The 19,320-nt window shown below is 42.0% G+C and overlaps 2 protein-coding genes across 5 annotated transcripts in view; one reads left to right on the top strand and one right to left on the bottom strand.

Moving 5' to 3' along the window:
• LOC149311423 (trafficking protein particle complex subunit 12-like) overlaps nt 1–4,715 on the bottom strand; it is a 72,430-nt gene extending 67,715 nt beyond the window's left edge. Inside the window, exon 1 of one of the 2 annotated variants that reach the window (XM_089531025.1) lies at nt 4,613–4,715. The gene's annotated coding sequence lies outside the window, so the exon portion shown is untranslated. The remainder of the gene's footprint in view (nt 1–4,612) is intronic. The other variant, XM_089531026.1, reaches the window with a different exon arrangement.
• A 22-nt stretch (nt 4,716–4,737) lies between these two features.
• LOC149311424 (EARP-interacting protein homolog) overlaps nt 4,738–19,320 on the top strand; it is a 96,890-nt gene continuing 82,307 nt past the window's right edge. Inside the window, exons 1-3 of one of the 3 annotated variants that reach the window (XM_089531030.1) lie at nt 4,739–4,941; nt 8,394–8,517; nt 16,114–16,197. In XM_089531030.1, coding sequence (XP_089387156.1) covers nt 8,500–8,517; nt 16,114–16,197 — 102 coding nt within the window. In that variant the 5' untranslated portion in view covers nt 4,739–4,941; nt 8,394–8,499. Of the gene's footprint in view, nt 4,942–8,393; nt 8,518–16,113; nt 16,198–19,320 lie in introns of all 3 variants that reach the window. The other 2 variants (XR_016281794.1, XM_089531029.1) reach the window with 2 other exon arrangements.

The raw sequence follows: 19,320 nt of genomic DNA on the forward strand, positions 1-19,320 counted from the left end.
TGGCCCCAGGGAGGAGGAGGATGAAGAGGAGGAGGAGGAGGGGGAGGAAGAAGTGAGTGGCCAGTTCCAGTATGATTTTTTTTATTTTTTAAAGTGCATTTTAAAGTCTATTTTTAAGTCTATTTTTTAAAATGCATTTTTAAAGTCTATTTTTAAAATCTATTTTTTAAAATGCATTTTTAAAGTCTATTTTTAAAGTGCATTTTTAAAGTGTTTTTAAAGTGCATTTGTAAAGTGTATATTTTAAAGTGCGTTTTTCCCAAGTGCCTTTTCTGTGTGTTTTTGGTGCTTTTAACGCTAACAAGTCTCCCTTGTTTTGTCAATGATAGTGTGGTGATGATGATGATGATGTGATATGAGTCAGCTTCTGAAGCCGAGAGAGTGTCACCTTCCAAAGTGTGGTTTTGGTGTATTTTTTGTGCTTTTAATGCTAACAAGCCTCCCTTGTTGTGACAATGATGGTGATGATGATGACGATGGTGATATTGATACTCTCTGAGGCACGGCCAATATAAGTTGCTGTGATTTTTACAAACTCATGCGCAGTGAAGAAAAACCAAAGTCCCTTGACCAAGTACACACTTCTGAGAAGTACACTTGGTGCAAGAACGGTGAAACCACCTTGACATGTTCAATATGCATAGCCATGTTAAACCATGCTAAGTGTTAAACCCAACAAGGGGTTTGGTTATGCAATAAGCCTCTGAAATATGCAAGAGGCCATGTTAAGTAAAGCCATGTGAAATGCCCAAATGTGCTGTTGTGTGTGTTTTGGAATGGAGGTTGGGGGTGATTTGGCCAGAAAGGGAAGTACATCTGTCTAGGAATAATGCCAAAATGTCCTCCATTTTGATGATGCCGAAGAAACATGCGTTTATATTAATTTTTTTTTTAAAAATCAATTTTTGTGGGTGTCCTCCATTTTAAAAAGTGTGTCCTACATTTGAAAATGTTGTCCTACTTTTGTCCCGGTTTGGAGGTCCTGACTTATGGCAACCCTAATCACATGAGAGGATAGGGCCTGGGAGGTGGATTTGTCCAGCTGGCAAAGGTATCCCATCCACACTCTCTCTTCACTATCTTAAAACACAACAGCTTCATTTTGTGATTGCTTGCTCCAAGATAAATCTGGCCACAGACTACTCTGAAGTCCACAATCATTTGTATCATTTAATCAGAACACATCCTGCTAACTAAATATATTCAGTTGACTGCCTGGACTGCCTTTTGGATTTAGTTACTACACTGCTACCCATTTGAGCTTTAATGAGATAACAGACACTCTAAATTATTTGGCAAAGCATCACGGCAAATGGTGCCAGTAGACTTCGAAATGGAGACAGCAGCATTACAAAGCCAATATATTGCAAATAAGATTCACAGATTCTGATAAGACTTGTCTCATCTGCTTTTGGTATTTGCAACTAGTCACTCTAAAGCAAGGAGATGCTTTTACGGTGAACTGCAGAAATATCCAATATTTGTTCTTCTAGCCTAAAGGATGGAAAGATCCTTTATTGAGATGGGGAGCCGGGCATGCCAAAAATACTATGAAAATGGCAAAGGAAATGACAGGAGGAAGCAAAAGGAGGTGTAAAAAGAACATACACTGGACGGGATTCCAATACAAATTGAGCGTTGCCTCGGAAAGCATAATGAAGGACCTATAATCTTTCATCTGAAAGTAACTTTCACTGAGGATCACAACTATACTGAAGAATAAATAGTTTTCCAAATCCAATGTTGCTATCTTTTAGGTCTGGATTCACTGTTTCTAACTTTTTTCTTTTTTGGAAGAGAAAGCAGTTATGCCTTTCCTGAAGATGAAAATGGACAAAGATGGTACAAATTACGTGCTCATATGTTTTGTAAAGACTGTTGTTCTTGTTGCGTGCCTTCAAGTCATTTCTGATTTATGGGTTTTCTTGGAAAGATAAGGACAGATGGGGTTTGCCACTGCCTTCTTCTGTAATAAGGTGTTAATTTCAATATGATGAAAGGAGGCAGAGGAGTATTTCATTATATGCTCGACTATAAGTCGACCTCATGTATAAGTCGAGGGCATGTTTTGGGAACAAAATTATGGATTTTAATACGACCCTTGGATAAGTCGAGGGTAAAACCTAGGGGCATGTAACAAAGGATGTAAAAGATGAAGCAAAGGAAAACAATGCCAAAGAATGTACAAAATTTCTGGAGCATAACTGTTTATGTTTATCCTAAAGGCTAGATGGATGAGAGAATAGAGAGAGGTACTTCCATGGCAGAATGCCCTCTTGCCTTTCACCAGGGGATGTTCCATTTTTAAAATATAAGAATTAAAGTACAGTATTTATATTGACCTATGGATAAGTCGACTCAGGTTTTTTGGGTCAGTTTTTTGACTAAAATTTCTAGACTTATACATGTGTATAGATATTCTGAGACCAATTCCAGTTTGGAATCCATTTCACTGTTTATTCTCCTTATTTTTCTTTTTTGCTGCAGGTTGAGTCTTTCTTATCCAAAACGCTTGGGACCAGAAATGTTTTGGCTTTTGGTATACCTGCATTTGTATACATGCCATGAGATATCCTGGAGATGAGACCCAAGTCTAATCACAAATTCATTTATGTTTTGTATACACCTTAAGAGACAATGTGGTGTAGTGGTTTGAGTGTTAGACTACGGCTCTGGAGACTAGGGTTTGATTCCCAGCTCAGCTATGAAACCCACTGGATGGCCTTGAGTAAGTCACACTCTCTCAGGCTCAGTGGAAGGCAACAGCAAACTTCCTCTGAACAAACTGTGCCAAGAAATCCCCTTGATAGGGTCGACCTAGGGTTGCAATAAGTCAGAAATGATTTGAGGGTGCACAAAAACAATATACCGGTACCTTATTCACATAGCCTGAAGGCAATGTAGTGACCCTAAGACAAACCTATCCTGGGGTTTTCTTGGCAAGATTGGTTCAAAGGAGGTTTGTCATTGCCTTCCCAAGGCTGAGAGTGTGCGACTTGCTCAACCTCACCCAGTGGGTTTACACGGTTGAGCCGAATTTGAACCCTGGTCTCCAGAATTCAGTGCTGAAATCACTACACCACTCTGGGCTACACCACTAAAAGTGCTTCATAAAAAGCCAGAAATGCAACAAAGTATAGTCTTGCATAAAGAGAAGCAGATAGGAAGGAAGAGGAATCTAGCCCAGCTCTTCTCCCTTACACACTTGTTTTCTATGTGTAGAGATTTACTTATATAGTTATTTATTTTCACGTCATGGAGCAGTGGTGTCACTAGGTCTATAGGGAGATCTTGTGGCACCTTTGAGGCTAACGTAAAGAAAGAAGTTGGGAGCATGAGCTTTCGTAGACTAAAGTCTACTTCCTCAGAGACATTTGGGGTGACTCTAGGGGCTGTGTGTGATGCCACAGCTCCTCAAATACCTGTCTTTTGGCAGAAATGGGCTGTGGCGTCCCTTTGAAACAGTGAGGAGATGGGGGTCAATGGGGTGAGGCTTAGTCAGAGGAGAAAGGAGAGGCCCAAGGGTTTTTAATTTTTTTTAAAGTATATAGTAGAGTACGCAAGAAGAAGGGCCCTCCCTCCCTCTCTCCGGTCCATCTGCCTTGGTCCAGGCTCAGAGGGAGAGAAGAACCAATGGACCTCATCCCCTTCTCCTTTTGTGTCATGTCTTTTGAGATTGTAAGCCTGAGGCCAAGGAACCATCTAATTAATAATAATAATAACAATAATAATAACAATAATAGTAAGCTGATCTGAGAGCCTTTAGGGCTGAAGGGCAGGGTATAAATACTGTAAATAATAAGAATAGTAATAAATACATTTGGGTGTCTGTATGATACTGTTATTGACAGGTATAGTTTTTAATTCTGCTGGCTGTTTATGTCACGCCTACTGCCATTACACTCAGTGATACAGGAGAATAATGGTTTAGGTGTAACATTAACACACACACACACACACACACACACACACACAGACAGACATTCATAATAAATAAATAATAATTTAAATAATAATAACAATATTTATTTATTATTGCCATTACACTCGGTGATACAGGGGAGTGATGATTTATGTGTAATATTAGCACACACACAAACACACAAACATTCAGGGCAGAAATACGTAATACAGACTGAGACTTGTTTAACTGCCCTGGGTCAGCAGTGCTAGGGAGTCCTGGGAGTTGTAGTTTACTGTGGCACCAGGGCTCTCTCTGACAGAGAGAGAAGGCTCAATGCAGCCTCACAAAAACTACACTTCCCAGAATCCCCTGGCCTTGAGGCTCAAAGGGGGCTATTTCTGCAGTGTGTTTTGGAGCTTCTGGTCCTGTTCGGTGTGGGATGGGAAAGGCGGTGGTGGTGATGATGGTGACACTATGATTCTATATGATTCTATGTGACCCCTGCCCTAACGAGGCCCCTGCCATGGAGGAGGAGCCCTCCCTGGCCAGAGCCAGACCCAAGTGGCTCTCAGAAGCGCCAACACTTTCTTGGTGGACTGTTTCCCCTTGCGCGGGGGGGGGGGGGCCTCCAAAGGGAGCGAACAGGGAAGGACCTGCTCCTCCTCCCTCCTTCCCCCTCCCCCTCCCGAGAGCGCGCGCGCGCCTCACCTCCTTCCAATGGAGCGAGAGCCAAACCGCCAAAACGACCCGGCGACAGGTACCACAACTGCACCCCCCCCCCGCTGTCTAGTGCGCATGCGCACCTAGAATCCAAGTTCCTCTTTGGTCCACCTCCTCCTCAGCGTAGCTAGAGCGTCTCCTTTTGTCTTCCCGGAAGTGGAAGAGAAAGACGGAAAGCGAAGAGGGCCGCTGTACTAGGCTTTGCGTTTTTCCCCTTCCCCCCACATTCTGTCTATTGTTCAATGAGCCAGTCTGGCCTCTGGTTCTGAGCAGCCATGGAGGACGACGCCCCAGTGATTTATGGGCTGGAGTTCCAGGTAAACAGGAGGAGACTGACTGGGGGTTTTGGGGGGTTTGGAGGTGGAGGGTTGAGGAAACCTCTTCCCAGGACCACACCACACAGAACCCTTGGGATTTATGCTCTGTCTCGCCCATGAATCACAATTCCAACATAGCAGTCTATGCCATGGCAAGGTTTCTGTTACCACTGCATTCAGTGACACCTTACATTATCATAGTAATAATAATGACAACATATACCCCACTCTTTAGCCAGTAGTACACTAGCAAAATGACTGTCTAGCAAAACTAAAATTATACATTTAAATTACAATCTTATATTACTATTATTATCATCATACTTTATTTATATAGCGCTGTAGATTTACGCAGCGCTGTACATAGAAACAATACAGTTGATAAAAATGAAGCCTGCCAATGGCGTACGTTCTACAAAATACATATACGACAACAGATAGTAATACGAGATAGAGTTAGCTAAAATAAGCAGGTGGTAAATTAAAAACATCAAATGTCAAATGTATTTCAATATTAAATGTATTTCCATGGACATAGTTTCGTGGGGCTACACTGAAGAGGTGGTAAGATCTTGTATGTTTTTAAAGAAAAAATTACAATAATATTTTTTAATTTTAAAATATTGATTTTTTCACACACACACAGAGTGAAACTTTTGAATTGAACCCCCCCCCCCCCCACACACACAAATACACAGCGATTCCTCCACATTCAGTGGGGTTAGGGATGAAGGACCATAGCCTTCCAGAGTTTGTGGGCTGCAGTTCCTATAACTCACATAACACATTGCACCATTGGCTGTTTTGGTGCAATGGCAATCCAAACACATCTGAGGGGCTGCCACTTGTCCACAACTCGGACAAAAGCAGCGAGGCTACAATGGTCCCTCCACATTCACTGGCCTTAGGGGCAAAAACCACTATCCTTTTTGTGATGTCGAAGGTTTTCATGGCCAGCATCCATAGTTTTTTGTGGGGTTTTTGGGCTCTATGTTGTAGAACAGTCTATTCCTGACGTTTTGCCAGTATCCATGGTTGGCATCTTCAGAAAACGCTGGCATGGAAGAGAGTTGGGTATACAGTGTGACCCTGGGTTGGGAGGATTGATTTCTACGTTAATCTGTGTGTTGTTCTGTCGTTGAATGGCAAGGCCTCAGGGTGGGGGGTCAGCCAGAAAAATCAGCAGTAGCAGAACACTTTATAAACCATCCTGGGCATAAAATGCTGTCTGAAAACATTAAAATTCTGGACCACACCAACAACTTTCACACCATCTCTTCAGTGTTTTAAAGGTTTGCAGGTGATCACCCTTAGGAGGTGAAATTCAGCATGGCGTAGTGGTTTGAACATTGGGCTGTGACTCTGGAGATCAGGGTCCGATTCCCTGCTTAGCCATAAAATACACTGGGTGACCGTGGGCAAGTCACTTTCTCTCAGCCTCCTCAGAGGAAGGCAGTAGCAAACCTTCTCTGAACAAATCCTGCCAAGAAAACCCCATGAGTGTTCCTTCAAGATGGAAATGAATTGAAGGCACACATCAGCTACAGGTGAACACCATAGCCAGTTTCTGCCAAAAGAAAGATGTTTGGGGGACACAGCCCCTCACTACCCCTGTAGTGAGGCCCCTGAGAGCAAATACAAACATGTTCAAGGGCAACTTTCCCATAATCCTGTTCCAAGCAGCTCACCATACCAGCCAGTGCATAAAACATCAATCTTTAATGCAGCAAAAATTGTACACTTTTATAAATATACCCTAAACCTTAGAAATGTTTATTAAACGAATCTATGTTTACATGAATCAGCTGGTGAAAGACATTTCAATAAAAAATGCAGTATTTCCATTTATTTGTATAATTTGTATTTTGCAAATAATGACTAGAATCTGCAGGAAGGTGGTTAAATAATACCAGTGTGAAAGGGAGAGACTTTAGCTGCGTCCGCACTACAGAAATAATCTGGTTTAACATGGCTTTAACTGCCACGGGTCAGTGCTATGGAACTCTGGGAATTGTAGTTCTGTGAGCTATTTAGTCTTCTCAAAGAGCTCTGGTGCCACAGCAAACTACAAATCCTAGAATTCCATAAGCTGGAGCCATGAAAGTTAAAGCAATGTCAAACTGGATTATTTCTGTAGTGTGGATGCAGTCAGGGTACACCGGCACTGTAGAAATAATGCAGTTTCATGTCACTTGTAAGTGCTGTAGTTCCATCCTACAGAATCCTGGGGTTTGTAGTTTTACAGGGTCTTTAGTCTTCTCTGCCAGAGTTCTGGTGCCTGACAAAATTACAAATCCCAGGTTTCCACAGAATTGAGCCATGGCAGTTCAAGTGGGATCATACTGCATTAATTCTACAGTGTAGATGCACCTGAAGTCTCAGGATGTGACAAAGATTTTGTTTCTCAAATACGCCCAGTTCTTTTTGGCCTAGAAATATTTATATAGCCTTCTCCAGGAGCTCTTAAAAGTTCAGGGGCAATACATATTTACTGTAGTAATAATTACAGTCAGGGCACAGACTGAAAATTTATGGAATCATATACAGTGCGCCCGCACTATAGGCGGGTGCCCCATACGAAGGTGCGCTTCCAGCTTATGTGGAAGCTGCGTGCCAGGAGAATGAATGGTGTGTGTGCTGCCAGCACGAGCCCCATTCAGTTGAATGGGGCTTGATCTTACACGCTATTTGGCTTATGTGTGTGTGTGTGTGGGTCCGGAACGAATCCCCCGCGTAGGACAAGGCTGCACTATATATGCATGGATGCCTTATATCAAATTGTTTGTAAAATATATTATCTAAGAAGCATTATATTATACAACATAAATTTGTATACATATTAAACAAACTTTATTCCTTAGTTAATATTACACATATAAATATTTCCTGGAAAAGAATGGTCAATTTCAAACTTTAAAAGTCTGAGGACTTTTTTTAGAAGCCCTTACTCTAGCACCAAATGTGTGTGTGCACCTTCGAGACACCTGTCAACTTACAGTAACTACATGATTTGAATAGGCTTTTATTAGACAAAAATATGCTGAGAAGGTTTGGCCTATTTCTTCCCCTGAAATATAGCCTACAGTACCTGGTATTCATTGGTGGTCTCCTATGCAAATATTAACCAGGCCTGATCCTGCTTTGCACTTGAGATCAGATGGGCTTTAGGTGGTGCTTTATGTGGCTTTTCTAATTTAAAATACCTTTTACTACTGTATAGTACTTGCTAGTTCTGGCATCACAATGCCCAGCATTTGTCATCACTGGATTTCTGGGTTCTAATGAACATTGAGGAACATTGAAAGTTGCAAGCCCAGTAGGAAAGGCAGATCAACATATGTAAATTATAAAAATCAACATAAGCAATTAATAATTAACAATAATAATGAATAACAACAGGTAATCTGTGTTAAAAGTCTGCAACAGTGACAGACCATCTATTCTTATTTCAGATTTCCAAGACATCCATGGATGTCTTAAACTGAAGTCAGAACTTCATTGTGTTTAGCCAATGATGGACCAAACTGGCAACTTTGCTGAATTTAGTATCAAGACTGTATGGAGGAGATGCAGTTGGTGAGATATCTCTCTCCATCCACTTCCATGAGAGAGAAGTCAATAAAGATGAAAAAAGTCCTCCATAGAAAAATACTGGCTTTAGAACAGGGGATCATGTGGTTAGATTGCAGTCCTCGGCATTCCTTACCATCTGTTCTGTCTACAGGGAGATTGCCGTTCAATAGCATTTGGAGGGCTGCAGGATTCCCACCCTGGTTGCCAGGGGGAAGTCCTTCTTCAATTTAAGCAATACCAGAGGAGAGTTTATGGCCATAATTATATGGAGGACTGGTGAAATGTTCCATAAGGTGACATGGGCAAGTACAGTTGGCCCTCCACATTTGCTGGGGTTAGAGGGACAGGATCTTAGTGAAAATGGGGAAAAGGCAAATAAAGAAACAGGACTTTTTAACCTGAGAGAACCCCTCTCTAGGAATCTCTAGGTCCTCCAGGAGAAGGTCTTTGGTCAACATGAGTTGAAAGTTGATCATCTCAAGCATTTTAGCCTTTTATAGTTATTGTCTTAGTCTGCTGGAGTTTTATAGTAGGACCTTGTTATCCGTTGAGGTTTGATTCCAGGATTCCCAGTGGATAACAAAATTTGTTGATGCTCAAGTCTCATTAAATATAATGCCAGAGCAAAATGGTGTCCCTTAAATAAAATGGAAAATACAGGTTTGCTATTTGGAATTTATACTTTTCGGAATATTTTCAAGCTGTGGGATGCTTGAATCTGTGGATAAAAAATCCGTGGATAAGGAGGACCAAGTGTACCACTTATTAAGTTGCTGTTTTACACTTATTTCCCTTAAATTCTGGTTTTGTTGCTGAATTTTATTGTAAGATGTCCTGACAATGTTATTATAGGGAAGCATATAAATATATGGGTCTAAATACTCTAAAGGACCAGATCCTCTTTGATCTGGGAAGCTAAACAGGGTCATCCCTGTAGGGTAATTTAAGTTTCCTAAGGCTTCAGCCTTTGTAAAGGAAACAAAAATATTTAAATATCAAAAATATCATAGCCAAGCAGAGTAGCAGAAATATGCCTTTGTCTAACTCAGTTCTTTGTCCCTAAGAACTGAGAGTGACTCAAAACAACAGACACGTAGCTTGTAGTTTAAAACAAAACTTTACTACTGGCTTTAATCTATATTTACATAGAAGCTGTATCCTAATCTAGCTAATGTTAAGGTAAAAAGAAATCTTTATCTCATCAGCTTTCCAAAGAAAGTTGAGAGAGGAGGAAGATGGAAACCAACAGTTCAGTTGAAAATGTTTGAGAGTATCAGTTAGTCCCAAAGGGAGAGTGACCTAAATCACATGTTTAGTTTGAATGGGAGGGGAAAAAAAAAAAAAAAAGAGAGAGAGAGAGAGAGGAGCTTGCATGCAGGAAATCCCTATCTATCCAAGGACGGGGAAAGAAAACACAAAAAGTCTTCCAAAAAGCCCTGGTTAGTACTTGGATGGGAGGCCACCAAGAAATACTAGGCACTGTAGGGTATATTTCAGAGGAAGGCAATGGCAAACCACCTTGTATTGCTTATCTAAGAGAACCCAATGAAATCCATGGGGTTGCTATAAGCCGACAGTGATTTGAAGGCACGCACACACACAGAAATAAATATTTCTGCTGCTTGAACTGTTGAGCATGTTCAGAACGTAAGAGTTATGTGTGCTTCAGTTCCTGTGCAAGTAATCCTTAACAGCCTTACTTGAAATGAAGCCCTACCCAAATAAATGGGTGGCTTTTGAGTAAATTACATTAGGTTGGGCTGGCTGTTTATCTAGATGCCAAGACTGTCTTCATGTCAGTGTCTTTGACTTGAAGGAGTACACTGATTTAATGAATAATAAGAAAGCTGAAGGAGCCATCCAGAAATCATTTTCGTTTTATGCAGCTATATAACATTGAAGAATTGTAAATCATTGTATTCTGAACTGGAGCCTTTCTTAATATTTAAGCTGGTGACCGAAACTGTTCACAAGTCTTAATGTAATGTTTTCATCATACCGTATAGCTTTGTGTATAAGACAACTTCATGTATAAGTTGAGGACAGATTTTGGGGCCAAAATTATGGAATTCGCTATGATTTATAGATAAGGTGAGGGTAAAACGTAGGGGCATGTAATGAAGGATGTAAAGGACGAAGCAAAGGAAAACAATGCCAAAGAACTTACAGAATTGCAGCAGACTTATCTGTTTGTGCTCACCCTAAAGTCTGGATGGATGAGCAGGGAACTACAGTAAATGGTGGCTATGTGTTGTATGAGGGAGTTGACTAGGCACTGGTGGGGCTAAGAAAATACATACATATTATACTTATTATTATTATTGTTATATCAAAAATAATGAAAAGGCAAAGCAAATAAAATGGTGACTACATTAGCAGTTATTACAGCCTCTAATTTTAATGTGATAAAAGCCAACAAACATACACAAATGTCTTATTAAAATCCTTAAAGCCTGATTCCTCATTGCTGGAATAACATAATTGGAATCCCTTTCTCTGAGTAGAGTGGCTGAAGGCAAGACTTTAGACTGTCCCGGAGGAGCTTTTAAAAAGTACCAATCTCCAGTGTGACTCTTGGCATGCCTGTGAGGGGAAGTGCCAAAGAGCTGCCACCACCACCGCTTTCCCATCTAGACATTCAAAAAGGCCAGAAATGGTGCAACAGTGGAAAGAGTGGAGTGGTGGTGTCAGTGCTTCTTTTAGTTTTTCCTAGGACAGACTAAGGCCCTGAACAGACAGGCCAAAATAAATCTGCTTTGGGTCACTTTGGAGGTATGCTGTTTAAATGACACACACATCTTAAGAGGCCAGAAGCTGTGCCAAAGCTGCACTCCAGTCCTTAGGACCCATGTATCATTTAAACAGCACACTTCCAAAGTGACCTGAAGCAGCTTTATTTTGGCCTGTCTGTTCGGGCCCTAAGTTTTTGCCTTTCACCACTCTACTCAGAGAAAGGAATGTTTCATTTTTAAAAAAATAAGAGTTAAGGTATGGTACATCTTGCTTTAGCTCTCTCTTAGCTTCTTTTGGTCTTCAACCACATTCCAACTCTTTAACTCATGCTCTCGGTCACTGTCTTGACCTAGTTTTTGCTGCAAAGTGTGTCATTTCTGACTACACGGCATTTGACTTTCCATTATTTGATAATCATTTAATCTCTTTTACTCTTACTTATACTCCACTTCCTCGTCATACTGTTCAACGCTATTTTCGTGATCTTCAATCTGTTAACTCTAACCATCTCAATCAGACCTTGGATTCATCTTTCTCTTCTCTAAATCTTGGGGACTCTGCTGATTCAGAAATGTCTTTATTTAACTCCACTCTTTCTTCAACTCTTGACAGTTTTGCCCCTGTCTTGGTACACGCGTCTTTCTCTGTGACTAGACCTCAGCCCTGGATTACCCCCAGTGTTAGGTTTCTCTGGTCCTGCTCTCGAGCAGCCGAACGCCTTTGGAAAAAGTCCAGGGAGTGGGCTAATTTTATTCACTGCAAATTTATTCTTTCTTCTTTTTCATGAGCCCTGTCCATGGCAAAACAGAATTATTATAAACCATTGATTTGCACCAATGAGAGGCGCCCGCAGCGTTTGTTCTCCTCCTTGTCTCTTCATCATTCTCTCCTAATGATTTTGCTAACTATTTAATCTCAAAGATTACCACTATTCACTCTGAGATAGTTCCTCCCGATTTTTCTTCTGCTACTAATCTTCTATCGCTCTCACCTAAAATAATTTCTATGTTTCCTCCTGTTTCTTTGGATGAACTCTCTACACTGCTGAACTTTTCCAAACCTGCAACTTGTTCTCTTGATCCAATTCCTACTCGTCTTCTAATTTCTATAGCTCCCTCTTTTCTTCCCTCGCTTCTCTATATCTTTAATCTCTCTCTACTGGTTCTTTCCCTACAGTCTTCAAACATGCTTTAGTTTCCCCCCATTCTGAAAAAAACTTCTCTTGACCCCTCTTCTTTGTCTAGCTGTCATCTGATTTCTCTTCTTCCTTTTCTTTCTAAGGTTTTGGAATGAGTCATTTACTCTCACTGTCTTGAGTTTCTTGAAGCCAACTATATTCTCGATCCTTTTCAGTCCGATATCCACCCACGGCATTCTACAGAGTCGGTTCTCACTAAGATCTCGGATAATCTTTTACGGGCCAAGGTGAATGGCCTTTACTCTGTTCTCATTCTTGATTTGTCTGCGGCCTTTGACACCATTGATCACTGTCTTGTAGCTGACATACTTTCTGACCTTGGGTTCTCGGACTCTGTTCTTGACTGGTTTAGATCTTATTTGTCAGCTAGATCTTTCGTAGTGATCACAGGTGGTCGGACCCCGTCCTCTGTTCCCTTATCTGTTGGAGTTCCTCAGGGCTATGATTTGGATCCCCTTTTGTTTTCTCTCTACACATTGTCCCTAGGAAAACTCATAGTTCTTTTGGCTTTTCCTATCATTTGTATGCCAATGACATTCAGCTATATCTTTCCACCCCTGACCTTTCTCCGGGTCTTGAACAGCAAGTTTCATCTTGTCTTACAGCTGTCTCTCAGTGGATGCGGCATCGACACTTGAAGCTCAATATGTCCAAAACAGAGCTTCTTGTCTTTCCCACCTAAGTCGACTCTTCAATACTCCTTTTCTCTTTCTGTTGACCACATCTCTATTCGACTGGACCAAGAAGCCTGCAGTCTTGGGCCCATTACAAACGGGCCTTTACGTACAGACTCGGTACGTACTAGGGTTAGGAAGGGGCGGTGCTTCTGCACCCCCTAACCCTAGTACGGACTGAGTCCATACAAAATGGCGGCACCCTTTCCACATGGGGGCCGCCATGACGACGTCACGACCGCGCCGCCTCTATACGGGGCAGCGCGGACGTGACTCGTCGCTCCACGCGAGGGCGCTTAATGCGTCCTTTGCGCGGAGCAGAAAGGAGCTCCGTTTCGGAGCTCCTTCCTGGTTTGCGTCGCTGGTTTGAGTCACTGGGCGCAGCCTTCAGACGGCTGCGCCCAGCAACGCAAGGGAGAAAGGGGCCAAGTGGCCCCTTTCTCCTCCTCCCCACCACTGCGGGGTGTCCTTGGGGCTTGAAGCCCCCAAGGACACCCCTTTCCAGGCTGCGGGGAAGCGGCCTTTTGCCGCTTCCCCGTGGCCCGGAAAGCGGCGGATCGGGGCCTCAGTGGCTACCGTTCTAGCCGCTGAGGCCCCAATACACCGGGGAAAGGTGCGCTTACAGGCCGCCCCAAAGGGGCGGTCTGTAACGCATCTTGGTTTCATTTTTGATTCTTCTCTGTTGTGTATCCCCCAGATCCAGGCCACAGCCAAGGCCTGTAGATTCTTTCTCTACAATATTGCTAAAATCCATCCATTTCTCTCAGCCCCTACTGTCAAAGACCCTGGTCCATGCCCTGGTGGTCTCGCAATTAGATTATTGTAACCTCCTTCTGGCAGGGCTTCCTTTTCAGGGCAAACTGGCTAGGCAGACCTTCCAAATTACTTGACTGTCCCTTTTCTGGCCAAAGAAGGGATGAAGTACCTCACCTGGATCCCTCTAAGAGTGGCAACTCAGTTTTTAAATAGGATGTATGTTCCTTGCACTGTTCGGCAGTAAATACAGTTTTTTTCAAAACCAGAAGAAAATACTATCTTTTTTTATATGGCAGCCTTTGCAGCCTTTGGAGAGTCTTATGATGCACATATTTGGCCCCTGGACCTACCAGAGTTTTATCTTCTGGTAATAAGAGTAATTAGTTATGTTATGCAGAAGTCAGTTTTAAACAAAAAAATTCTAAGAGCTTTCTTATCTTTAGAAATATGCCAATGATTCATAGTGTATACACATTCCATAGTGAATGTTCACAACTACCGTATTTTCCGGCATATAAGATGACTGGGCATATAAGATGACCCCAACTTTTCCAGTAAAAATATAGAGTTTTGGATATACTCGCCGTATAAGACCCCTTCCTTAAAATCCAAGGAGGGAGAAGGCCGGCGGCCCTCGCGTCAGGCCGCGGCGCCCCTTCCTGGGCTTTGTGGGGCCTGGGAGGAGAAGAAGGCCGGTGGCCCTCGCGCCAGGCCGCGTCGCTCCTTCCCGGGCTCCGCGGGGCCTGGGAGGAGGAGAAAGCCGGCGGCCCTCACGCCAGGCCGCGGCGCTCCATCCCAGGCTCTGCGGGGCCTGGGAGGAAGGCAAGGCCGGCGGCTCTCGCGCCGGCAGCGGCCCTCCTTCCAAGCCTCCCCGGGGGGCCTGGGAGGAGGAGAAGGCCGGCGGCCCTCGCGCCAGGCCGCGGCACTCCTTCCCGGGCTCCGTGGGGCCTGGGAGGAGGAGAAGGCCGGTGGCCCTTGCAACGGCAGCGGAGCCTTCCCGGCGTATTAGACGACCCCCCCAACTTTCAAAAAGATTTTAGGGGTTAAAAAGTCGTCTAATACACCGGAAAATACGATAACCAACCAACTATCTGAACTTTTGTGGAAATGTTTGATGGTTTTCTTTCCATTACAGTTTATAATTGATGACTATATATAAGATCTTCAAAGTCCTATAAAACTACACTTTTATTTTTGCATTCATGTATGGCTATTCACACACACCTGTGCCTCGTTTAGTAGTTGGGAGTGCTTTCTTTCTTTCTCTAGGAAAGAAAGAAGGAACATTGGGGTAACTTAGTGTATGAACAAATTCCTTACAGTCAGATCATTTTAGATTCAGTCCCTGGCACTCCCACTTTCCAGAGTTAGGCTAAGAAAAGCTCCTATCTGAAATTCTAGAGAATAGCTGCCAGTGAATGTAGTTGAGTAATGAGTGACTTGGACTAGTGGTCTGACTTTAGTATAAGACACCATCCCATAGAGAGCAAATATGGTGTAGTGGTTTGAGCTCTGAACTATGATTCTGGAGTCTGGAGTTCCTATCTCTGCCCTGCCGTGGAAACCACTGAGTTACTTTGGCCAAATCACACACTCTCAGCCTCAGAAGAAGGCAAAAACATGTCACACATTCACCTTCCATAAATCAGAAACGAAGGCACACAGCAACAGCATCCCATATTCATGTGTTAGGTGATATGAAGTTTTTACATTGATTTAGTAAGTCCTTAGTGTGATTAATTTACTTTGGATCCTATTATGTTGCCTTAAAAGAAACAACCCAAATGTAAAACATATTTCTGTGTAGAATGGCTTTTGTATGGAACAAATATAATATAAAATATAAAATGCATACATTCAGTAACTTGAACAGAGTTGCATGCTGATTTGGTCCTTTTTTGTGGGGTCTACCTTGCACGTTAGTGCAGTTGCTGTTATATTCAATACATACTTTCTACCTATGAAATTTCTATTCTATAATTTATTTTAGAGGGGCCTCTTACATCTGAAGCAAATCAAACCTGTTTACCTAATATGTTCTTGAAAAGTAGAGAAAGAGTAAAGACATCACTGGATAAATCCATCTAACAAAAAACTCACTTTAAAAAAAATCAAAATGTAAATGGATTCAATGTCAAGAACATTGAACTTGGTAACTGATGTCCTGCACAATTCAAAATGCCAAAATGTGTTGGATATGATTGTATTTTTATTTTCCTCCTGCTCTTCTCCATGCAGGCAAGAGCTTTAACACCCCAGACCGCAGAAACAGATGCAATACGGTTTCTGGTTGGAACTCAGTCTCTGAAATATGATAATCAGGTAAGTTTGTATAAAAGCTGTATGAAAATAGAATTGGAAATGTTTCTAGAGCTTTCAGAAGGATAATGATTTTTCCTTGCCAAATTGAATTTTTAACTGTAGTGCCATTTCAAAATAGACATATCAGGCATGAGCTTGAACAGTGTTCAGTAATGAAGTTCTACCTAAGAAATTGTATTGTGGGAGTGAGCAGGAGTTTGATGAGCAACAAGCATGCAAATATAATATCCTGTCCATGTTAATGGGAAATAATGGGATGAGCAAGGCAAGGCATATTCAGAGGAGATTTTGCCAGTTCCATCCTCTGAAATATAGGGCCCGTACAGACAGGCCAAAATAAAGCTGCTTCGGATCACTTGGGAGGTATGCTGTTTAAGTGATGCGTGTATCCTAAGAGTCTGGAAGCCGCACCAAAGCCAAGCTCCAGTACATAGGACTGGAGAATGGCTTTGGCACGGCTTCTGGACTCTTAAGGACGCATGATTCATTTAAACAGCATACCTCCAAAGTGATTTGAAGCAGCTTTATTTGGCCTGTCTGTATAGGGCCACACATCTTAAGAGGCCAGAAGCTGTGCCAAAGCTGCATGTTGCATTCTCGGGAAAATTGGCCTAGAAAAATCCTGATGATTGTATGACATGCCCTCCTTGACTTCAGTGCCATTTCAAGAGTACTGCATCTCCAGTGCATTACCCACACACAAGGTCTGTTGTCAACTTGATAAAGCTACCTGTGGCTAGAGAAAGAGAAGGATTGCTGATAGCTGCCAGTAGTGAAGTGGAGTGCTACCATCAATTTTATTGGGGTCATAAGAATTGTGCCCTAGGATTGCTGTTCTCATACCTGTGTGGTGCATTAGGAGTGCAGGGGGGAATGGCAGAAGGGATGCTACTGTATCTTGGGCCACTTAACTATTTTAATTAGCCTATGTATTTGATAGTTTGAGAGCTGGTGTGGTGTACTGATTTGCGCATTGGACTAGGACTCTGGAGATGAGAATTTGATTCTTGCTGCAGCCATGAAAACCCACTGGGTGACCTTGGGCAAGTTATACACTCTCAGCTCCAGAAAACCCTGTGATAGGTTCACCTTGGGGGCTCCCTAAGTCAGAAATTACTTGAATGAAGAAACAACAATAAACAATTGATAGTTTGACCATGCCATATTGTTGTGTTTTTAATGAGGTGGAAGTGGAAATCAAACATCATAGGGTAAGTGGCCTCATGATTGGTTCTTTTAAAATATATATTTTAAAAATAATACTCCATCAGATTAAGCAAGAAGAGGATATTAAACAATGTTGGCAACTGACCTAAATACCCTAATGGCAGCAGATCCCTGTCTGATCTTGGATGGGAGACAAACAGTGAATAGGCGGTTAGTTACATTTCAGAGGAAGGAATTGGCAAAACCATCTCTGAGTCTTTCTTGCCTAAGAAAAACCTCTGAAATTCATGGGGTCACCATAAGTCAACAGGTAACTTGACTTACACATGCATACACATGCATACACATACGTAATAATTATATGAAATTGGGGGCTCCACTGCAAATTTATTGCAATGATCTAATAATTGTTAATGACTATATGCAGAATGAAGGTTTGTTAAAAAGTTTTACATCTTGAAACGCCTACTGAAATCCACACCAGTTTCATTGATGGAGGAGAGTGAGTGGTTTACTCAAGAAACAATGATGGAAGAAAGAAAAGGGTGGTTCTGTCTGACTAAGCCAATGTGGTGTCATGGTTTGAGCACTGGACTATGATTCTGGAGACCAGGGTTTGAATACTGGCTTGGCCATGTAAACCCTGGGTGACTTTGGGCAAATGACTCAATCTCAGCCTCAGAGGATGGCAATGGCAAACCTCCTGTAAAGAAACTTGCCAAGAAAACCCCACAGTAGGGTCACCATGGGTTGCCATAAGTTGGAAACTACCTGAAGGCACACAACAACATCAACAACGAGCATGTAGGCTCATGGAAAGATAATAGTACAAAGTGCAATTGTGGAAGGCCCCCCATTGGCTCTCCAGGGTGTTACAAAGTTTTAAGTGCCACTACAAAGAATTACCTTTTATACACAGCCAGGGACGTAGCCAGGATTTTAGGAAGGGGGGTTTCCAGACTAAGTGTCACCATTACAATGAGGCTTGGGTGTGGCAGCGCAGCAGCACACACCATTTTTCTAATGGAAGGGGGGATCTGGACCCCAAGAACCCCCCCTCCCCTTGGCTATGTCCCTGACACAGCAACTGAACCTATATAACAAATCCCATCTCATCATGGTTCCACTAGTAGGGAGGTAAAAGTGGGAGCATATTTATACATCACCTCTCACCTAGCAGTGAGATAAGCTTGCTTACACCCCCCTCCCCAAGTAAGTAATAATAAGATTGCTTAATAAAAAATAATAATCCTGAATTCCCCACATAGTATTTGGAGATATATAAGTGGTGCAGTGCCTTTTTCAAAATCTGGGTGTCTCAGCCTTCTATTACTATGCCCTGCAGCAGCAGTCTTCTTATGCTTAGGGAGCCTAGTGAGTTGCAGGACCAAAAGAACTCACTGACAAAACAGAATGTTCCCTTGAATCTTAAATTTTAAAAATGAAAGATAGTACACATTGCTCTTGTACAGATTTAATAAAATCTGCAGGGTTTTTAAAAATGATACTTGCAGTGACGTGGCATTTTCAAAATGGCTTAAAGAAATCTTAGATCTCATTGATGAATGTCCTTTCTTCAGCTCACAAAAATGTTTGGGTAAAGTGCTTCAGTAATTGCATCATGCCATTGTAACCTTGTTTATTGCTGAATTTTGTCCAATATTACTTTAAGGAGATTTGTGCTTTTGCCATTTTAAAATCCAAACTATTATGTAAGTAGCAATAACATTACCAATAATATGTTACTTTTGGGGGTATCAAGGATATAACTGTATTTGTATGAAGTAATATAACAACTTGTAACATTTAGTCATTGGGTGTTTTTTTTTTTTGGTAGGGTAATATATAATGTTTTCATTTTTCTCCTAAAATGTTTTTGCAGAAGACTTTTGGCTACTTTTCCATTTTTAAAGTATGGGGTGGGTTTTTTTTTTTGTAAAAACAAAACTCTGTCAT

This window comes from Sceloporus occidentalis, unplaced genomic scaffold (assembly GCF_023333645.1).
Source record: "Sceloporus occidentalis isolate IW3139 unplaced genomic scaffold, rSceOcc1.0.p SCAF_6, whole genome shotgun sequence".
NCBI classification, from domain to species: domain Eukaryota; kingdom Metazoa; phylum Chordata; class Lepidosauria; order Squamata; family Phrynosomatidae; genus Sceloporus; species Sceloporus occidentalis.